The sequence below is a fragment of the Nannobrachium achirus genome (genome assembly GCF_963921795.1).
Source record: "Nannobrachium achirus genome assembly, chromosome: 2".
Classification (NCBI taxonomy): domain Eukaryota; kingdom Metazoa; phylum Chordata; class Actinopteri; order Myctophiformes; family Myctophidae; genus Nannobrachium; species Nannobrachium achirus.
Genome location: NC_137811.1, coordinates 68,089,301 through 68,113,191, shown reverse-complemented (window position 1 = coordinate 68,113,191; position 23,891 = coordinate 68,089,301). Strand labels below are relative to the sequence as shown.

General features: G+C 42.5%; 1 protein-coding gene and 1 pseudogene across 2 annotated transcripts in view; one reads left to right on the top strand and one right to left on the bottom strand.

Annotated features, from left to right (window-relative positions):
- Positions 1 to 433: 433 nt before the first annotated feature.
- On the top strand, positions 434 to 12,407 carry LOC308299944 (protein NDRG1-like; the record flags this gene model as incomplete). The annotated part of the gene is made up of 10 exons (XM_080743720.1): positions 434 to 450; positions 1,265 to 1,327; positions 1,453 to 1,513; positions 1,713 to 1,799; positions 9,460 to 9,516; positions 9,641 to 9,807; positions 10,827 to 10,926; positions 11,306 to 11,341; positions 11,551 to 11,602; positions 12,169 to 12,407. 10 exons carry the CDS (start codon positions 434 to 436, stop codon positions 12,405 to 12,407), a joined length of 879 nt encoding a protein of 292 aa, XP_080599846.1.
- Positions 12,408 to 19,634: 7,227 nt separating this feature from the next.
- Positions 19,635 to 23,891, bottom strand: part of LOC308299933 (H-2 class II histocompatibility antigen gamma chain-like) — a 33,264-nt pseudogene continuing 29,007 nt past the window's right edge. The window contains exons 3-11 of the transcript XR_013963392.1: positions 23,220 to 23,370; positions 21,949 to 22,121; positions 21,170 to 21,279; positions 20,976 to 21,005; positions 20,782 to 20,865; positions 20,559 to 20,634; positions 20,242 to 20,440; positions 19,793 to 19,855; positions 19,635 to 19,682 (exon numbers count right to left, since the gene is read on the bottom strand). The product of XR_013963392.1 is annotated as an H-2 class II histocompatibility antigen gamma chain-like (transcript). The remainder of the gene's footprint in view (positions 19,683 to 19,792; positions 19,856 to 20,241; positions 20,441 to 20,558; positions 20,635 to 20,781; positions 20,866 to 20,975; positions 21,006 to 21,169; positions 21,280 to 21,948; positions 22,122 to 23,219; positions 23,371 to 23,891) is intronic.

Below are 23,891 nucleotides of genomic sequence, written 5' to 3'. Positions count from 1 at the left end.
GCTTGAGCCCCTGCCCTTTTATCCATCAGCAAAAAGTGCCCTCTCTCCAGAGTCCTGACCATGAATGCATCTTTTTTTTTTACTACGATGAAAGAAACACATTGAAATGCCCCCTTTCCTTGCCATACCTGAAGGCAGCATTCAAGAGAATGCCTTGTCCACAATCTATTTCAATTATGTCACACGCACATGTAGGCACAGGGGCGCTCAGACCAGCTTTATGGTTTCAAATCATACATTTGTTTGTTTCATTTTAGGTTTACTAATGGATGACATTTCTGTCGGACAGAAAGCCAGAAACCTCTTATCTCCATATTCTAGATGTATTTGTTTTGGTAAATGAATGCCCTACTCGATCATACTACAGCTTCTCACAAACGCATCAAAAGTAGCAGATCTACAAGCTCGAAACGAGAAACCGAAGAATGCCATAATGCTGAAAAGGGTAGGGTAATAGACTGCTTGACATGTAAAAATTAAGATGGTTTAATATTAGTCTGATTTAGTCTATTTGTTGTGCATTTTTTATTGTAGTTTTATTTAACTTGTTTCTTTTCATGACATTTATTTTCTCCCTGTTTTCCTTAGTTTTAGTTAACTATAATAATCCCTGACACACACACACACAATCTGAACAAGAACGTCTGTCTGTCTGTCTGTCTGTCTGTCTGTCTGTCTGTCTGTCTGTCTGTCTGTCTGTCTGTCTGTCTGTCTGCTGGGTCAGTAGTCTGTCTGTCTGTCTGTCTGTCTGTCTGTCTGTCTGTCTGTCTGTCTGTCTGTCTGTCTGTCTGTCTGTCAGTACCCTGTCTGCTGGGTCAGTAGTCTGTCTGTCTGTCTGTCTGTCTGTCTGTCTGTCTGTCTGTCTGTCTGTCTGTCTGTCTGTCTGTCTGACAGACAGCATGTAACATAAATGTACAAAGCATGAATCTGAAACATTGCCATACATAGTTGTTTACATTTTTGCGAGGAAGTGCGATGCCACTTTATTCTTATGTGGATCCAGGGACCACCAGGGGTCCAAATGGACCCTTACGGATCCATTTGGTTCCATTTGTACACTCTCAAATTTACAGTTAATTGTGGATTTTTTTTTACCTTGTAGATTGGTGTCCCAGAGATTAAAATAAATGGTATCAAAATGGGATCTAATGCATATTAAAGTGGGGTTCCCGGAAACGAAAAATGTTGAGAATCACTGATCCACTGGATAATTATCCTACATTATATGGGGTTGTTGTGACGTTTTTGACCTTTGACCCCTCAGGTATGCCTACCCCACCATGGACCAGCTGTCAGAAGGCCTGACCACTGTGCTCAAACACTACGGGTGAGAAGACACACTTCAAAGCATTCTGACCAGTAGGACTGGCCATCCAGTCCCGTTTGTAATGCCAGTTATGAAAAATCATCAAATCCATGTGCAATACTAACTTCCTGTGTTGACCTTTGCAGGTTTCGCAGTGTGATCGGGTTGGGAGTCGGAGCAGGGGCCAACGTCCTGGCCAAGTTCGCTGTAAGTTCCTGTTTGGTCTCTAAAATCGAGATAAAAAAATAATAATAATACATTTAATAACACATGACACATTTAAACAAAAACAAAATGTCCACCCTGACCTATTTCTGTGTGTGTGTGTGTGTGTGTGTGTGTGTGTGTGTGTGTGTGTGTGTGTGTGTGTGTGTGTGTGTGTGTGTGTGTGTGTGTGTGCGTGCAGCTGAACCATCCTGACCTGGTGGAGGGTTTGGTTTTGATCAACATCAACGCAAACGCAGAAACATTTATAGACACCATGACACACAAGGTCAGTTGTTTTTGTCTTTATCTATGTGATTGCGTGTGTGTGTGTGTGTGTGTGTGTGTGTGTGTGTGTGTGTGTGTGTGTGTGTGTGTGTGTGTGCGTGCGCGCCTGCATGCGTCGCTATTGTGCTCTGCACCATGCATGATTCATTCAACATCCAGAATGTAAAAACTACACAGCATGTCGGGTTATGTTACACTGCAGATTTCTTTGCAAATATTCCCAAACCTTGTTTATCATTGGGAACCAGAGAGGAGAACTCATCACTATATGATTGGCCTAGAGTCATCCCTTATTTACATAATATCACCCATCTAGGGTATGTTCCAAAGAGACATCACGTTTAACACTAAACATGGATGACTTATCCACTGAAACCCTATACTGCATTGACTGGAGTCCTCCCTTTTTTCTCTCTACAATAAATCGCTTCGCCTCATGCCAACACCTTCCTTCAGCCATTGTTTAATCACGACATCTTGTGAATCGTAGCTATGGTCCTTTTAGATACTCGCAGGGACGTGCTGGCCATTGGGAAAAGCGGGACAACTCCCGAACGGCCGGTTCATTATCGGTCGGTCCAGGCCGGGCCATTAGGAAAAAATGAAACTGTTTGCACAAAAGTAAAAATGTTACTGTTTGCACAAAAAGTAGTGAAAACAGCAGATCTACAGTGCGAGGCGTTGTGTGCTTGTAGATCGGCTGTTTTGACTAGTTTAAATCATTTTTTTTTTTTTTTTGGACATACACAGTGGCGAAACTAGCCCCCGGTGTGCCCCGATGCGAGATTTTGAATACCAGTAGAGTCGCCGGAATGAAGCTCGCCGAGAAACGGGGGGTGCGTTCGGAAATTCACACCGGGTGGGGCAACGGTGCGCTTTTTCAGTCTGAACTCTGAAAGTAAACTTTCTGAAAAGCAGTAGTTGCTACCCTAATGTTGCTGTTGATGTTTATAAACTAGGATAAATTATGGTGATAGTCTTAATCTCACAGTATCTGTACTATTTGTAAACAACAAACATGTAGGCTACAGTAGGACAAACAATCACAGTATGCCTTCTTCAGTATCAACATGAATTAATATTCTAATATTCTATTATAATTTACCCTAGTTTATAAACTTCAATAGCAACATTGGGGTAGCAACTACTGCTTTTCAGAAAGTTTACCTTCAGAGTTAAGACTGAAAAAAAGCACCGTTGCCCCACCCGGTGCGCATTTCCGAACGCACCCCCCGTTTCTCGGCGAGCTTCATTCCGGCGACTCTACCTGTTACCGAGATTTTCACCAAGTGCCCCACAACAACAACAACAACAACAACAACAACAACAACAACAACAACAACAACAACCACCTTTTTTCTACAGCGCAAATGCAGACAGCGCAAATGCGGGACACCAGGCTCCAACAGAAGACATCTACACACTCGCCATCTAATTCATGACAATATGTAGCCCAACCAAGTAGTGTCTCACTGTCTCCATCTCTCTCTGGTGCTAATGAACTCTTCCCTATGGCACTCCAACACAACAACTCTGACATTAGTCTTCACACTACAAACATCACCACGCCGTTTTTCCAAAACAGCATTATAAATATCATCCATTAAGACAACTAGGCCTACATTAATGACAGCACACAGTTTAATTGACAGTGATGCATCACTGCAAACCAGCATTATTTATATTAATTACTTAACTCACCTGCTAAAGTAAGGTGGATGACAACAACAAGACCAGTTGGGCACGTTTTGTTCCATATTCCACAGTGTCTTGGTTTTAGAGAGCATGGCAAATATTAACTGTTCCCCAAAGTCGTGTGTTGAAACTTTATATTCCATAATGCCCGAGAGTGTTGTTTTTACTTCAGAAGTTCAGAACGTCTCTTCAGCCTGTGTTCCGTCAGCAGCACTAAGGGGCCCTGTCATAGCTTCCTGTCATACCAGTGGACATTTCAAAACAAGAGTCATTGTATTGGATATTTGTAAAGTGATCATTCAACACATGTTTTATTTTGAAATGGTAGCAGCCTACTACAGGAAATAGATGCAACAGATCAGGACAGAAGCGGCTCCGTCTGTATACATTGTTATTATTAGATTTTTTTTTTTTTCTCCTCCACCTGCGTGTGCCCCTGGACGTCACGGGCCCTAATGCGCATGCGTCGGCTGCGTCAGCGGTAGTTACGCATATCATATGGAAACTAGAAAATATTGTTCCTTCGAAACAATTGTGGGCTCGCTTCAAGCCAGAAAACAATGTCTATAAAAGTACAAAATGTCAAGATCGCAGGCAGTGCTCTCTTTGACGTTACTGAAATTAGCTGCATGCATGATTTGAGGCATTTTGTTCCAAAAATGTGTTACGCAAAAGTTGACCCGCTGGTGGCGCTATAACAGGCCAATGTGAGAAGGGAGGCATCTGTTCCTTGACCTAGTGGGAATGTGCTTGCAAGATTTCACGCATATCGCAGGCTGTATTCATGAATTAATTAAAAAATAAAGTGTGCATGCGTGTGTGCGTGCGTGAATGAATGAATAAATAATAAAGTGTGCGTGCGTGCGTGCGTGCACGTGCGTTCGCTCGCACGCACGCACGCACGCACGCACGCACGCACGCACGCACGCACGCACACACGCAAGCACGCACACACGTGTGTGCATGTGCACTTTATTTATTTATTCATTCATTCATTGAATGAATGCGTTCGTGGAACGAATGCTCACTACGGTCATCTGTATTTTTTAAGCCCTGGGAAACCCACCTTAACGCCCTCATTAGCATAATGTATGCAAGCATAATGTATGCGCAACACGCCCACACGCATTTCCAAACCATGCACCAGCCCCAATTTTCATACGTCGACTAAGCTCCTCCCCTTCATTTACATACGGTCGTCTGCATTTTTTACGCGCTGGGAAACCCACCTTAACGCCCTCATTAGCATAATGTATGCAAGCATAATGTATGCGAACCATACCCAAACGCATTTCCAAACCATGCCCCGCCCCCAATTTGCATACGTCGACTAAGCTCCTCCCCTTCATTTACATACGGTCATCTAAATTTTTTACGCGCTGGGAAACCTACCTTAACACCCTCATTAGCATAATGTATGCGAGCATAATGTATGCGAACCACACCCAAACGCATTTCCAAACCATGCCCCGCCCCAATTTTCATACGTCGACTAAGCTCCTCCCCTTCATTTACATACGGTCGTCTGCATTTTTTACGCGCTGGGAAACCCACCTTAACGCCATCATTAGCATAATGTATGCGAGCATAATGTCTGCAAACCACGCCCACACGCATTTCCAAACCATGCCCCGCCCCCAATTTGCATACGTCGCCTAAGCTCCTCCCCTTCATTTACATACGGTCGTCTGCATATTTTACGCGCTGGGAAACGCCACTTAACAGCCTCATTAGCATAATTTATGCGAACCACACACACACACATTTCCAAACCATGCACCGCCCCCAATTTTCATACGTCGACTAAGCTCCTCCCCTTCATTTACATACGGTCGTCTGCATTTTTTACGCGCTGGGAAACCCACCTTAACGCCCTCATTAGCATAATGTATGCGAGCATAATGTATGCGAACCATACCCAAACGCATTTCCAAACCATGCCCCGCCCCCAATTTGCATACGTCGACTAAGCTCCTCCCCTTCATTTACATACGGTCGTCTACATATTTTACGCGCTGGGAAACGCCACTTAACAGCCTCATTAGCATAATTTATGCGAACCACACACACACACATTTCCAAACCATGCACCGCCCCCAATTTTCATACGTCGACTAAGCTCCTCCCCTTCATTTACATACGGTCGTCTGCATTTTTTACGCGCTGGGAAACCCACCTTAACGCCCTCATTAGCATAATGTATGCGAGCATAATGTATGCGAACCATACCCAAACGCATTTCCAAACCATGCCCCGCCCCCAATTGGCATACGTCGACTAAGCTCCTCCCCTTCATTTACATACGGTCGTCTACATATTTTACGCGCTGGGAAACGCCACTTAACAGCCTCATTAGCATAATTTATGCGAACCACACACACACACATTTCCAAACCATGCACCGCCCCCAATTTTCATACGTCGACTAAGCTCCTCCCCTTCATTTACATACGGTCGTCTGCATTTTTTACGCGCTGGGAAACCCACCTTAACGCCCTCATTAGCATAATGTATGCGAGCATAATGTATGCGAACCATACCCAAACGCATTTCCAAACCATGCCCCGCCCCCAATTTGCATACGTCAACTAAGCTCCTCCCCTTCATTTACATACGGTCGTCTAAATTTTTTACGCGCTGGGAAACGCCACTTAACAGCCTCATTTACATAATTAATGCAGACCACACCCCGACCTCATTTACATAATTAATGCAGCCTCATTTACATAATAATCAGGCTCGCCGCCCCGCACGCGATGACACCCTCGGGGACCCCCGCTATTTAATTATGTATTTATTTAGAAGGAAGGAAGGAAGGAAGGAGAAGGAAGGAAGAAAGAAAGAAAGAAAGAAAGAAAGAAAAGGAAGGAAGGAAGGAAATGAATTTGCCTAAATTTACGGGGTTCTTAACGAGGAGGCAGTTAATTCATTAATTAATTAATTTTAATTGAGGCGCACACGCACGCACGCACCACGCCCACACGCATTTCCAAACCATGCCCCGCCCCCCCCATTTGCATAAGTCGGCTTAATTTACATAATTAATGCATGCGACGCCCACAAAACTCATTACGTTAGGCCCACTTGTTAAGTCAGAGTCCTCCCTCTTGTTGAAACCACGCCCACTCGTTAATAGCAGATCTACAAGCTCACAACGCGTCTTGATGCGACGCGTTGTGAGCGTGTAGTTGAAACCACGCCCACTCGTTAAGTTCGACTCCACCCCTTGTATTTGCGTGTAATTACCCCGTCAGCGCGGTGACGAGAACGCTTGTCATGCGGCCTCATTTACAGGAAGGAAGGAAGGAAGGAAGGAAGGAAGAAAGAAAGAAAGAAAGAATTTGCCTAAATGTGTGGGGTTCTTAACGAGGAGGCAGTAATTACGCACGCACGCACGCATGCATGCATGCATGCACACACACACACACACACACACACACACACACTTTCTTTGTTTATTTATTTATTTATTCATGTGTTCGTTCATTCATTATATATTTATTTATTTATTTATTTATTTAAATACTCTGTTGCTAGTATCCACAACTTTCCAACATCCCATAATGCATTGCGCAGAAAGTTGGATGGAGCTTCCGTGAGCTTGTATGTGGTATTTAATACCAGTAACACGAGAAGCCAGAAAGCGAGTTTGGAGACGGTAGCACGCTGCAAACCGGAGTTATGGCTCTTTAAAGCCCAGCCGATCGATAGGCAGACGCCTGGGGGGGGGCGGAGTCCAGGGGCGGAAATAAATAAATAATTAATTACATAAATAATCAGTCTCGGAAACATAGTCGGGAAATAAATAAATAAATAATCAGTCTCGGAAACATAGTCGGGAAATAAATAATTAAACCAGTAAGACTCCCTAATATATACTGACTGCGTAGCGATTTGCGTGATTTTAGGGCAAAATCTGTAGGAGTAGTGTCCAAAAAGGGGTTTAAAAAAATCGGCCTGAAGGTGGCGCTACATGGGACAGATCCATGTTGATGACATGAGCGTAGAGCAAGTGTGTACCGATTTGTGTGATTTTAGGGCAAGATTTGTAGGAGCAGTGTCCAGAATGAGTTTTGGCCTCATGGTGGCGCTAGAAGAGGAGGGCCATGTGAGAATCGTAGTTTGGCAGGCAAGGACTGTGTGTGCCAAATTTGGCACGGATTGGGGCAGCGGTTGCAGAGATATGAGCAGGGCAAAAGTGTGACGGACAGACAGACAGCCGGTCGAGGTTTCGATAGGAACTGCGACCCGACGGTCGCAATTTATCAGTCAGTGGCGGCGCAGTTGGGCCTGGTGTGGAGACAGGGAAATAATTCATTCAATAAATAAAGCTCCTTTTAGTTGAGCTTGTACCAGTGAACTGTACTGTCATGAAACTTGTCGTAAAGTCTTCAATCAATCACTCGATAAAGGGGTCAATACAAACCCACATTTACCCAAAACAGCTGATCCACAAGCCCACATGCAGCCTTGTAGATCGGCTGTTTTTATTGTTTTATTTTTTAAATTGTTTCCCCCTGACTTAGTCTTTTCTAGGATCACCTTTTAGTTGACCTTGTACCAGTGAACTGTACTGTCAATGACACTGTACCTATGACAGTCCTATATCAATAATTCGTTCATTCATGAATGACTTCCCTGTGGAAATAAGCCAAAAACATTACTGGGATCTCCTTTTAGTTCATGTTTATTACGTATCTATCTATCTTCCTATCAACTGGTCACATGCATTCACATTGCACTGAACGCACGCAAGCACGCACGCACGCACGCCCGCTCAGCAGCTGGCTTTTTTTCTTTTTTCTTTTTTTTCACAGAGCTCCAGACTCAGACACCGAGGTCTCGGAGGGCACCCAAGCCGGACTGCGTGCTCTGGCAGCGGCCGCGAAGCGGCCGCGGCCGCCCCAACCCACTGGAGCTAGGTAGAGTCTGGTGAAATAAAACCATGTCGCTGTAGCCAAGGAATTCACACCCAGCCTGCTCACCTGACCAGGAAGTCCAACCAGTCTGTGTTGGAGAAACAACTAACTGCTGCTGCTGCCTCAAGGTAGGAATCACAGTATGTGTGTTCACTAACACTAATCATTGCTATAGAGTGCTTGTTCAGTAACAGTGTTAAACGGCTCTATATTGTGACAGGAATCCTTCCCACCGAGTGTTTGTTCACTAACAGTGTTACAGTGTGATATGAAAGAATCCACATGAGGGCAGTGTTTCCATTCTCAACTCACTGAGTTGAACAGAGGGCGGAACCCAATGCAAAAACAAGTCCTATTATTTAGAAAGGAGTCACGTCAATGTCAGCATTTTTTTTCTCTCTCTCTTTTTGGCAACATTATTTAAATCATTTTTTAAAATCATTTCACAATGTAAAAACAAAAATCATTTTGAGAAAAATGTAATGACCTATACACAGTATCTATAGGCTGTGTCTGTGTATATTCTGAGTGTAGATGTTGTTGTACTTTAACCACTTAAGCCCTGTGTCAGGGGTTCCCAAACTTTTTTGTCTCAGGGCACCCCATGAATATTTTTTTAATCCGAGGCACCCCTACATTATAATTTTCACTCCCAGCACCTTATATTTATAGCATATAGTCGTTGTCGGGTGGAAACCTTGTATGTCCAAAACTGTTTTGTATTTATCATCTATAAAATGTACTTGCGAGGCATTGTGTGCTTGTAGATCGGCTGTTTTCACTAGTTTAAATCATTTTTAAAATGATAAACACAAAACAAACGGTTTTGGACATGCATGGTTTCCACCCGAAAACAACGAAATATAACTCATGTAATTGTCCCACTGGCTTGTCACTTGCCATGATCTGAAATGGCAAATCTTTGAGTAGCGCGCAATGAGGGCCTCTCCCAACTCTATTTCCCGAGCTGAATCAGAGGCCCAGCACGTCCCTGGATACTCGAGTCTTTTGTGAACTGCATTTGTAACGTTGCTGTACTTATTCCAGATCACTGACTGGACGCACACGCTCACTGACTCCATCATCTCACACCTGTTCGGAAAGGTAAGCTTGACACCCGGCGAGTACGGTGCCCTTTGCTTTACCATAGCGACCGACCGCTTCATATTATTAGTTTCTTCTTTTCGTGATTTCCTTCTGTCTCTCTCTCTCTTTCTTGACTGTTCAGGATGAAATCCTGATCAACCTGGACCTGATCGCCACGTACCGCCACTACATCAACACGTCCATGAACCAGACCAACCTGGGACACTTCTGGCGCTCCTACAACAGCAGGCGAGCCCTGGACGTGGAGAGGCCCGTCCCTGAGGGAAACGTCAACGTCAGGACGCTCAAGTAAGTGAAGGTTTAAAAAAATAAACATGTTGTCACCAAACGACCATGTCATGAACATACTCCTTGACTCATTTTCAGACATGTGCACACATAGACATCAAACTGCCATTTTACCGGTCAGTAAAAGTGCCCTATCCAGACGATGAATGCAGTTTTCACTATGTGGTGAAAGAAATGCAAATGCCCCTCTTTCCATGCCATAATCTGAAGGCAGCATTCAAGAGAATTGCCTTGTCTACACTCTCCTGAACTTGAATGCAGCATCGTATGTTGAGAGAATTGCCCTCTCTGTGTAGAAATACATTGCCATATGCCACATCTCCAGTATTCACTTGATTGATTATGCTTAGTTTAGTGTGGTATCAAGTGCAGAAAATAGCCGACCTTCAAGTTCACAATTTGTTGCACGAGCTTGGAGGTCTGCTATTTTCTATATTTTCACCAAAAGGCCCTTTTAGAAATGTCAGCCCCTGCCTCTCTAACATTCTCTGCACGTCCCTGCTCATTTTGACTCACTGACTTTTTCCGTTGACCGATATCCCCGAGGGGTCTGGCACCAAATCTCCTCACCACAGAATAGTGACGCCAGGCATCACATCACATCACATCACATCACATCACATCACATCACATCACATCGCATAAAATCCCATCTAACGTCCAGTTGACAGGTTAGATTAGAATAACATTTACGATAAACTGCCTGTCTCTCTCACTCATCAATCAATACTCACTCATCAATCAATATATCTATCTAGAGTAATCTGTCTGCCACACTCTCTTTGAAGCTCGCCGAGTCCATTTCATAGGACATTTAGCAGCTATATAAATTATAGCAGCCATATAAATGAAAACAAACATGAATTGACTATTCAGACTTTTCTGTTTGTCCGTCCATGGCTCCATGCCCACAGTATCTGTATGCAGTGTCTGACGTCTCTGTCTGTCTGTCTGTCTGTCTGTCTGTCTGTCTGTCTGTCTGTCTGTCTGTCTGTCTGTCTGTCTGTCTGTCTGTTTAGGTGCACCACTCTTCTCGTAGTTGGCGACAGCTCCCCAGCCGTGGAGGACGTTGTCGACTGTAACTCCAAACTCAACCCCACCAGGTCCACACTGCTGAAGGTACATTATAACCCACTGAAACACAATCTGACTGACACTGATCCATGGGCTGACTCTCTGGCAGCAGCTGTATGCGGGTTTGCACTGCAAAAAAGAACAAGAAATAAAAGATTCAACTAATTAGACATCGGTTCTCTAAATACCATTGACCATTATCAGATATACATCCACCACCAAAGATGCGATCACCTGTTGCACCTCTCACCTCTCCAAACTGTATCCTGTTGCAAACTGTTGCATGCCATTAGAAAACGCTGTTGTTTATATACTGAATAATGTTTGCATGTCAAAGCAATAGACCAATTACTACTATTACTATAGGTGATTATTGGTAAACATATGACAACATAAGACATAAAGCCCTTCTCTGTCCCCCCAGATGTCAGACTGTGGAGGACAACCTCAAGTGGATCAGGTAGGCTTAACCACCTCTATGTCAACATGTTGAAGCTTGGATGTTTTGAGGTTTCTGGACTGCAAATTTGTGAATATAATGTAGTGACAAACAGTGTGCAATTTGAACATCTGTTTCATAAAATAACATGAGCATTATTAGAAACCTGCTTCCTGAGTTTGATGACAAGCAGATCGTGACTGTAATGTAATGTTTCTCTCTGTCCACAGCCAGCCAAAATGATTGAAGCCTTGAAATACTTCATCCAGGGCATGGGATACAGTACGTATCTATTCAAAACAGTTGTTTTACTCAACCTAGTACACTAGCAGTATAACAATTATACAAAACACAATACCAATTGGTACCAAGGCGAGATTATAATGAACCGAAGTTAAGTTTACTAACTTTTTGTGCATAGTTTATGCTAGCCTATATTAAATACCAATCTGGTGCTACTAGTAACTACAAATGACTGACCTCTCCTCCAGAGGTCATCGCCGTGTTGGCTTGTGGTGGACATTTTTGTCAAAATATCTATTTTTGCCACAGACATACAAAAAAGATTGAGAGAAAAAGAGATAGCCCTGAAAGACTATAACAGGTCTATACCCTATACCGGGCCATTTGGTTCTATTTGTACTCACTCGAGTTATGGTGGTGCTTGAAAATTTCCGGGCTGAAAATGAATCCCAATCCGACCATGCTCCATAGACACATATTAAAACAGAAAAAGTACAAAACTATGGCACCACCTCTTAGAATTTGCCACGGACATGGCCAAGTCTTTGCCACGGACATGTCCGTGTGAACAGACATCTTGATGAACCCTGCTGTCCCTCCCACAGTGTCCAGCACCAGTATGACCAGGCTGAGGTCTGCGTCGGGTTCCAGCGTGGCGTCTTACGACAGCGGCAGGACCCGGCTGCACTCCTCCGACGGCAGGAGCCGCCTGCTGTCCGACGGCCGCAGACAGAGGCTGCAGTCGGACGAGCAGCGAGGGCGCTCGCACACCGAAGTCTCCATGGACAGCGTCAGCCACATGATCGCCCCCGTCACCACCAAGACCCCTGGGATCGCCTGCTAGAGCCACATCGCCCCCGTCACCACCAAGACCCCTGGGCTCGCCTGCTAGAGCCCAGGTGGAGCGTGGCCATATCCAGGGGCGTCACACCAAATTCTGGGCCCTGGGTACAAGGATTCACTGCGGGCCCCCCCATGAATGTTAACTATTGAAAAACAGCAGATATACAAGCTCACAGCGTGGCACCGAGTGCCGCGCTGCGAGCTTGTAGATCTGCTATTTTTGAAAAATCGTGAAAATGTGTGCCAAGAAACCTATGTTTCCATGTCAGTGATGCTCAAACTTTTTCATGTGAAGGACCCCCCATCTCAAAATATTAGTTCCAGGGACCCCCAGAAGCAAAGTTTTAGTTAGAAATGTTCGCTTAAAAAACACATATATTCAAAGATTTTCACACATTTTCACAACTTTTCAAAAATAGCAGATCTACAAGCTCGCAGCGCGGCACTCGGTGCCACGCTGTGAGCTTGTATATCTGCTATTTTTCAATAGCTAAAGTTACTAGGGCCCCTCCACCTTGGGGCCCTGGTAACTCAGTCCAACTTTCCTACCCCTTGTGACGCCCCTGTCCCCACATAACATTTGTTCGACATCCCAGTAGTTCGACGCTGGTGAATGTTAACCTGGTGAACGCTACTATGCCTAAACCCAACCCTAACCTCAGTAAAACTATGCCTAAACCTTACCCTAAAACCTAAGCCTAAGCCTGACCCTTAGTCGAACAAATGCGACGTGGAAATATCGAGATTTTATCAGAGCGGAGTTTCTCAAACATTTTCATTTGACACACTCTGTTTTGTTTATTTTCTACATTATCTCTGGGACCCCAAACATCACTGTAAAGATTCTCATACTTCATTGCTTTCCTAAAACCTCAATCTATCCTCTTGTTTTATTGTCATTATAATGTTGTCTGTCGCTGTGCTGTCCCTCCTGCCATGTCTCTTTTATACCTCCTCCTGTCCTCATCCCTGTTGTTATCCTGTATTCTGTCAATCCTTTATCTATAAGATCCACACGGCAAAATCCTAAGAGTTGATGTAGTCTAATCATGATTTAACACGTGTAAAAGCGGCATGTTTCTTTTTTACAGTTTCTTTTTTACTGTTTCTCCTCTCCTCTCCTCTCCTCTCCCCTCCCTTCCCCTCTCCTCTATTCTCCTTTTCTTTCCTTTCCTCCCACTCTTCTCCTCTCCTCTCATCCTCTCTCCTCTTCGCCTCTCTCCCCCTCTGCACTCCTCACTTCTTCTCTCCTTTCCTCTCCTCTAGTCTCCTCCTGTCGTCTCATCTTTTCCTCTCCTCTCCCCTTCTCTCCTTTCCTATATTCTCCTGTCCTGTCCTCTCCTGTCCTGTCCTCTCCCCTCCCCTCCTCTCCTCTCTTGTAATGTATTAACTATCTAATGGTATATTCACTATACTGGGAGGTTTAATGTTAATGCTATATATAATGATCCTATGTTTTTAAATGAATGTACCGGTATTTTCAGGAAAAGGCTACATGAAGCTCATTAGTGTTTGTAACTTAGGAATGTGTGTTAAATACATTCAGTTATAAAACTAAAATAGAGCTGTTTTCCAGAGCCAATGTGTACTAATTTATGCTAAATGTATTTAAAACTTGGTTATCATAATTCATATCTGATGTGACAATATATTATGTGAATAAACTTTTAATAAACAGCAAGCGGTGTTTCCTACACTGTTAATAAAATGTGCTTAAAGATACAGTGTATTATGTTTACTATGCTATTCATGTTCACTACACTGTAAACTAGAAGCAGTGCTCTTCCGAGCACAGGTCTCCACCAGGCCGTGCGTCCTGGTGGTGCTACTGTATAATAGGCCAATGTAAAAAGGGTGGCATATGTTCTTCACCTTAGATCTTTCATGGCAATCGGACGCTGCATGCATGATTTCAAGCATTGTGTTCCAAAAATGTGTTTTGCTAAAGTCTACCTGCTGGTGGCGCTATAACAGGACAATGTTAAAAAGGTAGCATTTGTTCCTTGACCTAGCTAGTGGGAATATGTGTGGCAAATGTCACGGTAATCGCAAGCTGCGTTGATGATTTGAGGCATTTTGTTCAAAAACGGAGCAATCCTGCAAACTTTGGAAGCTAATATTAGCCAATCAGGATGGAATATGAAATATCAGACGGATCGGACTTGATCACATGACTATAGAGATACTGTGTACCGATTTGCATGATTTTTGGATAAAATCTCAAGGAGTAATATCCAAAAATGTGTTTTACATAAGTCGGCCCAAAGGTGGCGCTATAAAAGGCTGATGTGAAAAATGCAGGGCAAAGGTTTATCCTTAGCCTCTAGGGAGTGCGCTTACAAAGTTTGAAACTGATCGGTGGAGTTATAGGTAAAACCACAAATCGGGCTGTTATAGCGCCACCATGAGGCTGATTAAAAAAAATTAAGTGGCATTTCTTCCTCGGCCTAGTGGGAACGTGTGTGCGCGATTTCATGATAATTGCACTTTGCGTTTGTGATTTGAGGCATTTTGTTCAAAACGGCTCAATCCCACAAACTTTGGAAGCCAATCTTAGCCAATCAGGATGGAATATGCAAAATCGGACAGATCCGTGTCGATCACATGACTGTCGAGATATTGCCTACCGATTTGTATTTTTGGACAAAATCTGTAAGAGTAGTGCACAGAAATGTGTTTAGCAAACATCGGCCACTAGTTGGCGCTAGAAAAAGCCCATTTGAAAAATTTAGGGCAGAGGTTCTAGATTGGCATCCAGGGAATGTGTGTGCTCACTTTGGCAGCGACCGGGCCAACGGCGACTGAGATTTGGCGCTCACAAACTGCGAGGACGCACGGACGGACGGACGGACGGACGCACAGACGCACAGACGGAGAGGAAAACATACTCTCCCCCATGCCTTCGGCTGGTGGAGACAATGATAAGTAGGCTATAATAAAAACGCAATTGTATTTTGTTCATTAGTGCCTAATACTGTATCCAGGAATAAACAATGCAGGGCTATCAATCAATTGTACTGAACATAGGTTCCACTAACTACATCCCTGCTAGAAAAACCAGCACAGACCAGCACAATTTTCATGCTGGTCTGTGCTGGTCTATGCTGGTTTATGCTGGTTCATGCTGGTCTGTGCTGGTGCTGGTGCTGGTCTATGCTGGTCTGTGCTGGTCCCATGCTGGTCCACCAGCACAGACCAGCACCAGCACAGACCAGCATGAACCAGCATAAACCAGCATAGACCAGCACAGACCAGCATGAACCAGCATAAACCAGCACAGACCAGCACCAGCACAAACCAGCACATGTTGTGTTTTACTGCTGGTCTGTGCTGGTGCTGGTGCTGGTCCAGCACAGACCAGCATGAACCAGCATAGACCAGCACCAGCACAAACCAGTGCATGTTGTGTTTTACTGCTGGTCTGTGCTGGTGCTGGTGCTGGTCCAGCACAGACCAGCATGAACCAGCATAAACCAGCACAGACCAGCACCAGCACAAACCAGCACATGTTGTGTTTTACTGCTGGTCTGTGCTGGTGCTGGTCTGTGCTGGTGCTGGTCTGTGCTGGTCTGTGCTGGTCTAAGCTGGTCATATACAAATAGGGACAAACACCCATTTTAACTAACAGGTTCCAGTGGCGCCGAGGATAAGTGCAGGACTGAAGTGCCGGAGGTAGTAAGTTCAAATCCCACTCACACCCACAATGTCAAAAATAATGTCACAATCTAATATGGAATACAGAACAGGATTCAAGCACCAGAGCAAAGAGCAAATTAAACCAGCAAAGACCTGGTCCACTTCTCAGGGGGGTCCCCCGGGGGTCCCTGACCACACCAGCACGCACCAGCACAGACCAGCAGCGCTGGTCTGTGCTGGTGCTGGTCTGTGCTGGTTCATGCTGGTTTAGATGGTGGGACCAGCACAAACCAGCACCAGCACCAGCACAGACCAGCTAGAAAACACAACATGCGCTGGTTTGTGCTGGTGCTGGTGCTGGTCTTACTGCTGGTCTTGTGCTGGTTTTTCTAGCAGGGATGGTTATCACAATAATGCTTATGAGTTTGAAATAACTTTTAAGGTAGGCTAAATCATAATATAACAACCCAGTAACAACCAGTGACAACGCAAATTGGTCCGTAAAGTGGTTGAGGATAATTAAGTGACACAATTAATATTTTTACGGTATCTATGTATGTAGGCTACTATGCAGGGGTGGAAAAAGTAAAAGTCCGGAATACAAAATGTACTTTTTAAAGTACCAAAAGTAAATACAATATGTTTGAAAATAGCAGATCTACAAGCTCACAACAGGTCACTATGCGGCCCGTTGTGAGCTTGTAGGTCGGCTGTTATCTAATCAAATAGCCAATGTATAAAATAGGGCTAAAGTGGTTTATGTATGTTTTCTAATATAATGTATATCTGTAAAGTAACTAGTGACTTAGGTTTTCAAATACATGTAGTCAGAGATGGGCAGTATTTGAAATTTGAAATACGTATTTGAAATACTTTTTTGTATTTTGAAATACAAAAAAGTATTTCAAATACCTATTTCAAAATGCAAAAAAGTATTTCAAATACCTATTTCAAATACATGTATTTCAAATAATACTGCCCATCTCTGCATGTATAGTGGAGTAAAAGTACAATATTTGGGTCCGAGATGTAGTGGAGTAAAAGTATTACAAATTGGAATACCTCAAAATTGTACTCAAGTAGGCTACTGTACTTAAAGGGGAAGACCACCCATTTTCAATATTGAACTGTGTCATTAATATACCTTAGAGGAGTTGTGTGGAAATAGAAAAAAAATTCCCCCCCTTGTGTGTTGCCTAGAACTGGAGGATTGATTTTGGGGTTTGTATTGTAAAGTACAACTTGATGACATCACACATTGTACTTTACAATACAAACCCCAAAATCAATCCTCCAGTTCTAGGCAACACAGAAGGGGGGGAACTTTTTTTCTATTTCCACACAACTCCTCTACGGTATATTAATGACATATTTTAATATTGAAAATGGGTGGTCTTCCCCTTTAAGTAAATGTTACTTTACACCACTCGTACTATGTGACAGCGCAGATCCACAGATCTGTTGTGTCTGACCAGACTGACCCCACTTCATGTTGGATGGTTTACATCTGACATGATCATCAGTGCATGTTGAAAATCTCCATTTATGTGCTTTTGACAGTTGACGGGGGCCACCCCGCTGTGGTGGTCCACCGAACGACAGACTACCCATCCTCACACCTACCCATTAGGCAATTTGAATACAGAATAGGATCGGATAGAATTGGATTCAGGATGTATAAATATTGCCCAAATATGGAGTTCCTCATGTCATTTCATATTAGCCCAAATATGGAGTTCCACACAGCTCCGGAAATATTAGACTCCGTAGCTCAGACCGACAGACCCTAGAGTTCTAGCATCGTTCACAAACTGCTAGTAACTTGCTATCCATCCACAGCTAAAGATTGCGCAGGGAAGCCATGCTGTTATTAGACCTGGTCTTGTACATAATCATCCAGTTCAGTGTGGTTCCTAAACATTGGGTCAGGGACCCATTTTTATGTATTTTTTATTTACTTTATAATTTACTAAAATGTCATTAATTAAAAAAAAAAAAAATCAAAGAAATACACCTGATCAGCTATTTTCTCTAGTTTGGGTCCCAGGGAGATATTTCTCTTCTGGGTTTAAAGTCTGAGAACCAGTGATCTACAGAGCGTATTAATGATGGCTCCAATAACATTCACCCAATATACTTCCGAGAATAACAGCAAGATCCTCTTTCTTCCGCTTATGGATGTTCCCCTATTACGCTAAGGTAGACTAGAAAAAGTCTGAAATCTATATGATGCTACAGAACAATTTCCTAGTAACCTAGTCTTGCGTACATGATCACAGATCTCCACCTACTGTTACATCTAGTGATTCTCTGACGGAAAATGGGCTAAAACTGAGTGGAAACAATTCAGTATTTTAAAAAGTAACAGCTTAGTTCACAGAACCAATGCAAAGACTTTAGGGCATATACCTTTTTGATTGATTGATAGATTGAAGAGTTTATTAGCAGTTTGCAATAGAAAAAAGTACAGTTTCATGACAGCACAAATCACTGGTACAAGTGATTACCTGTCTGCCATATGAATATGGCAGACTCCTTGACCCTATCATGTCTGCTCACAAACTGTACAGTAGCTCCCCAATTACCTCCCTACCTCAGTTGTGACTCTAGACTCACTCCCCACTATTAGGACTCCACATTCCTTTGTTGTATCCCTTCTTGTCGCCTACTTCTTTGATAGATGCTATTAAGATTATGCAGAAGTAGAGTATGTTGTTTAGATACTAGCATGTTGTTAAGACAGATTTGATTCTTGTTGAGTATTTATTTTTGCTTTATCTTGTATCTGACAGGCATCTGGTCACAAAATGAAACCAAAACAACAAAGAGTTAAGTTTTATCTGACTTCCAGACAAATCCCCACTAAACAACAATTGCAACATTACAAAAACATTCATTTTAGTTTTCAAACCCTCTGCACAAAACTGTCTTCTAAGACATCCTTACTTATCTGTACCTCTTAAGTGAATGTGACCTGCAATGACTTGTGGGCACACAGAAGGAGAGAATGAGGGTTAATGACGAATGAGGCAAGAAAGTAACATGCTGACTACTAAAGAAAATACAATAGTGTTTTATTTGCAAATTAAAAGGCACAGACAGTGTTAATTTCATTGTAACATTTGACAATAATTATCACAAAGTGTATCATACAGTCCAGTAGATTATTAGTATCATTGTTGCTGTTATGCTTGTAATTTTGAGATATTTGTACTTTACTTGAGTATTTCCGATTTCCAATACTTTTACTTCTACTCCACTACATCTCGGAACTTTTACTCCACTACAATTATTTGAAAGGTTTAGTTACAAGCTACTTTGTAGATATAAATTATAATACTATAAAACATACATAGGCTATTTGAAAATAGCCGATCTGCTATTTTGGTACTTTAAGAACATGTTGATGCCAACACTTCCGGACTTTTACTTGTAACAGAGTATTTCTATATTGCACTAATATTGATACTTTTACCTAAGTAAAATTCTGAGTACTTTTTCCACCACTGTAAATGATAGAATTTATGATAAAGTGTCATGAATATTTCTGCTCATGAAGCTAAAAGAAATATGACTTCTGATACTGTAGATCTGGAAAGATTAGGTGATGAAGGAAGTCTGGTCGAGTTCTCTCACTCATCTGAAAAAAAGAGCCACAGAAACATGATTATTTGTATACTACTGTATTAGCCATTAATATGAAGAACAAATTGCAGTGCATAGTTTTTAAAGGTAAACTGAAATGCTCACCAGCTTCGCTGAAGGGCTTCAGCTGCATCATCTTGTGGAAAGTCATCATGCGACGTGGGCCGGCTACACAGGAGAAATAAACAGAACACATGGATAATGTGGATAACCCTTAGTGTGGTCATTCATGGCTGCTGTATACAATACATACAACAATATACTTTTAAAATATATGGTTTTGTTTTACTTTAGTGCAGTGTTTCTCAAAGTGGATTCCGGGGCTTCTGTGGGTTCCTTTAGGGTGGGTCTAAATGGACCCATACAAGTCTGTAACTCTGACAGTGTACAAATGGAACCAAATGAACCCTGACGGGTCCATTTGGTTCCATTTGTACACTGTCAGAGTACAAGTCGAGAAATGTAACATTTTGAGAAACACTGCTTTAGTGGTACTGTATACTGTGTATCGAATATGCTATATATGCTATATATTTAATATGCTGACTCTCTACCTCTGTTACAGTCGGGTCTGCCACGGATGCGGGTATGAGCGACCTCAGTGCCGCTCTTGTCCACACACCAGCAGTACCCAGTGCTGTGCCAGCACTGCATCGGCTTGTAGTTGCCAAGCTCATCACACTGGGGACCCGGGCCACACGCTTCCACCTTGGGCGGCTGATTCCACCTGACATTTAGTCTGGAGGACAGGGGCTGAGGGATGGAGAGTGTTGGAAGACAGGTTAACATGATTTTCTGTTGGAGATTATACTGTTGGCGGTGCCATGTTGGTTGGCTATGAGGGTTTCCATCAAAATGTAGGGCCTTTTACCTTTCTGAGTGGGGGTTGCAGGGGCCTGCTGGGCCATCTGGAAGATCAGCCAGTGACGCATCCAGGATTCAAAGCCCTGTGGAAAACAATGTGTTTATTATACACACACATAATAAGAACATCGGACACAGGCGCGCACGCACGCGCGTGTGTGTGTGTGTGTGTGTGTGTGTGTGTGTGTGTGTGTGTGTGTGTGTACGGTACATCGGTACATGCACGTTACCTTCCACTCGCTCTCCTCCATCTGTTGCTTCAGGCTCTGCAGGTTGGCCAGGAATGTCTGATTGAACTGAGGCAGCTGGGAGTTCTGGTGAGACACACACGTTGTGTTAATCTACTACAAAGACAATCTACAAGTACAGAAGAATATGTTGATGCAATGAGGGCATCCACTGACCACTACCATGATGGACTCACCTGCAAGAGATCCTTCACCTGTTCCAGGTTCTGGTGGCATAGTAAAAAAAGATATTACAAATATTAGATTGAAAATGACCAATCATACTTTAGTACAGTGGTTCTCAAACTTTTCAAGTCGCGACCCCCAAAATAATCATACTTTAACTGGGACACAAATTTGCGGCCACGTAGTGACAGTTTGATCAAAGTACCGTCATGGGTTTGTTGTCAGCCTCCTCCTCAGCGGATGCCTCCTCCGTAGTGAAGTCCATCATCATCCGCATGCTGTTCATAGGCATACGCATCTGGACAGCTGGCACTACTGGGGAGAATGGGAGGACATTGACAGACTAATTAGGGAATGTGAACACCAGACTGAAGGGTGGAGATCTCTCCTCTTGGTCTATCAATGTACCCGTAAAATCAACTAAACCGTTTCTGGACCACAGAAGTGTGACACAGCTCAAGAGGTAAGAAATGACTGGCAATGATGACTGATGAATGATAGAATGTTAAGTTATCTTAATCTAGGACTAGATCAGAATGGAATGTACACAGTGGTTTCTACCGCCACTATTTTATACAGTTCCAGTCTATACTGATGATTTTCTATCCTACCAAGTCAAACTCAATTCGAGAGCTAGAATGACCAGTGACCGGGTGAATTAATGACATGGATTGAAGACCAGTATTTTACTGAACTGATATTCAGGACACGTATGGCCTACATACAGTAGTTATCAAATGTCATCAACTTTTTGATATTTATTTCCAAATAAAAAATGTACGGTATATTCAAAGATTTGCAAAAATGTTCACGATTTTCAAAAAACAGCAGAACTACAAGCTCGTGAGCTTGATAGATCTGCTAATTTTCTGCTAGAGTGAGTGGGCTAACATAACATTAATATTCCTTATGATACTGCCCATCTTCCATAAACAAAACCATCTTTGTATTTGCCCCCCTGTACAATGTCTTTTATCTCCTTACTTCGGGTTCGGGTGTTCTTCAGCTCTTTGTGCATGTTTTCACCGTTGGTCTGCAGTGTTTGGATATGCTGCTTCTGGTTGAAGACCATGTAGGCAGTGAACACCTGGCTGGCCAGTAGCAGACAGGCCAGTGTGGTCAGCCCTGCTACCTTGAACGCACGTCTGTTGGAACCCCTAGACAGAGGAAAATGTGGAAATGATTGTCAATAAAAATAATTGGAAACATGTGGGGGGAAGGCAAGAAAACAGTTTATTGTAACAAAAGACTTTTATTAATCAGGACTTTTATTAATCGGGATGTCCCGGTCGGATCGGGCGATCGGAGATGGGGAGCCGATCACGGGATTTTCAAGAGATCGGAATCGGAAGAAAAATATCTGGAAAACTCTTATTTTATATAAGGATAAGTTGATGAGCTTTATTTTGATTTTGTCAATACTGCACTAAATGAAAAAATAAGCTATATCCTTGTTGGATAGAATGGTTACTTTATGGTCATTTAAATACAAATAATAATAATAAAAAAAACCTTAAGGGACGATTAGGATGCGTTTTTTCTTTTCTTTTTCCTTAATGCATTGTCGAAAGATCGGATCGAAGAAAATTGTTATTGGCAGATACTCAAAATCAAATGATCGGAATCGGATCAGGAGCAAAAAAACGTGATTGGGACATCCCGCTACATTTCAATTCAAATGTCTTACAATTATTGAAGTAAATTTTCACCCTTTGAATAACTAATATCTAAAAAAGATTAGTTCAACAGAATTGTGAACACTCTTCAATCTCCACCATTTCTTAATTTAAACCTTAACCCTAACCCTATTTTGCTATTGTATTATTGTATAGTATGTTTTTGTTATTGTAAGTTATTACATTTTGCCTTACTTTTTTTCCCCTTGCAATTGTAATTTAAGAACAGACAAAAAAAAAATACTTATTTCAGCTTAGTTTACCTTATTTAATGTATATGATATTACCAAGACAAAAAAAGTAACTATGACATTTTATTTTAGATTATCTAGATTTTTTTTATTGTAGTCCTACTACTGTATGTTTTGTTATTGTATGTTATCCTCAGTATTTTATCACCAAAATAAACTTAAAATAAAATAAAATATTGTTATCTGGTTACACAAGTCTTCAGTCTTTTTCATCAATCAGTAAATGTACTTTTGAATAAAACATGGAATATCGTATCATGTTTGATTGATAATTTCAGCGGTCTACATGTATTCAGTTGTTTATGTAAATGTACCAAGCGTATCTCACCCTCTGGATGTTTCTGGGAGGACAAGGGCCTCTTGGCTCCCTGCCAGGCTCCCGGTGGCCAGTGGTGCGGTCTCCTGAGATGTCTCCATGTTCTTCAAGCTCTTGTCAAGGTCCTCAATGTAACAGACTGGACACTGTCTGATCTTATACCCTCGTAAATACGGAAGCCAGACAAGAAAAGTGAAGTAAAAGATGCAGACTCCAGGAAAGTCCCGAGTTCCACTGTAGGTGCTCTGGATTAGACTGAAAATAAATTAACAGGGCTGTCATTGGCTGACTGGAGCCATCATCACTTGTTGTTAGAGGCAGACATTAGTGAATTTAATGAAATTGGCATTAAGCAGGCCTAACTTACAGACTTCTTTAAAAAGGATAAATAATAATGTATACATTATTATAACCTGATAAAAGTTTTTTGTTCAACTTATATTTTTTTTAATTTGTTTTGTTTTAATTTGTTTACTTACTGTGTATCCAAGACTAAACAATCAAGCTGTACTACTCCACTGACTATGGGTTTATTGTGGGCTCGCCTGGAAGGCGAGCACACGTATGTTATCTTCATTATTTATTGTGGGCTCGCCTGGAAGGCGAGCACACGTATGTTATCTTCATTATTGTGGGCTCGCCTGTAAGGCGAGCACACTTTAGATATTGTCATTATTTATCTAT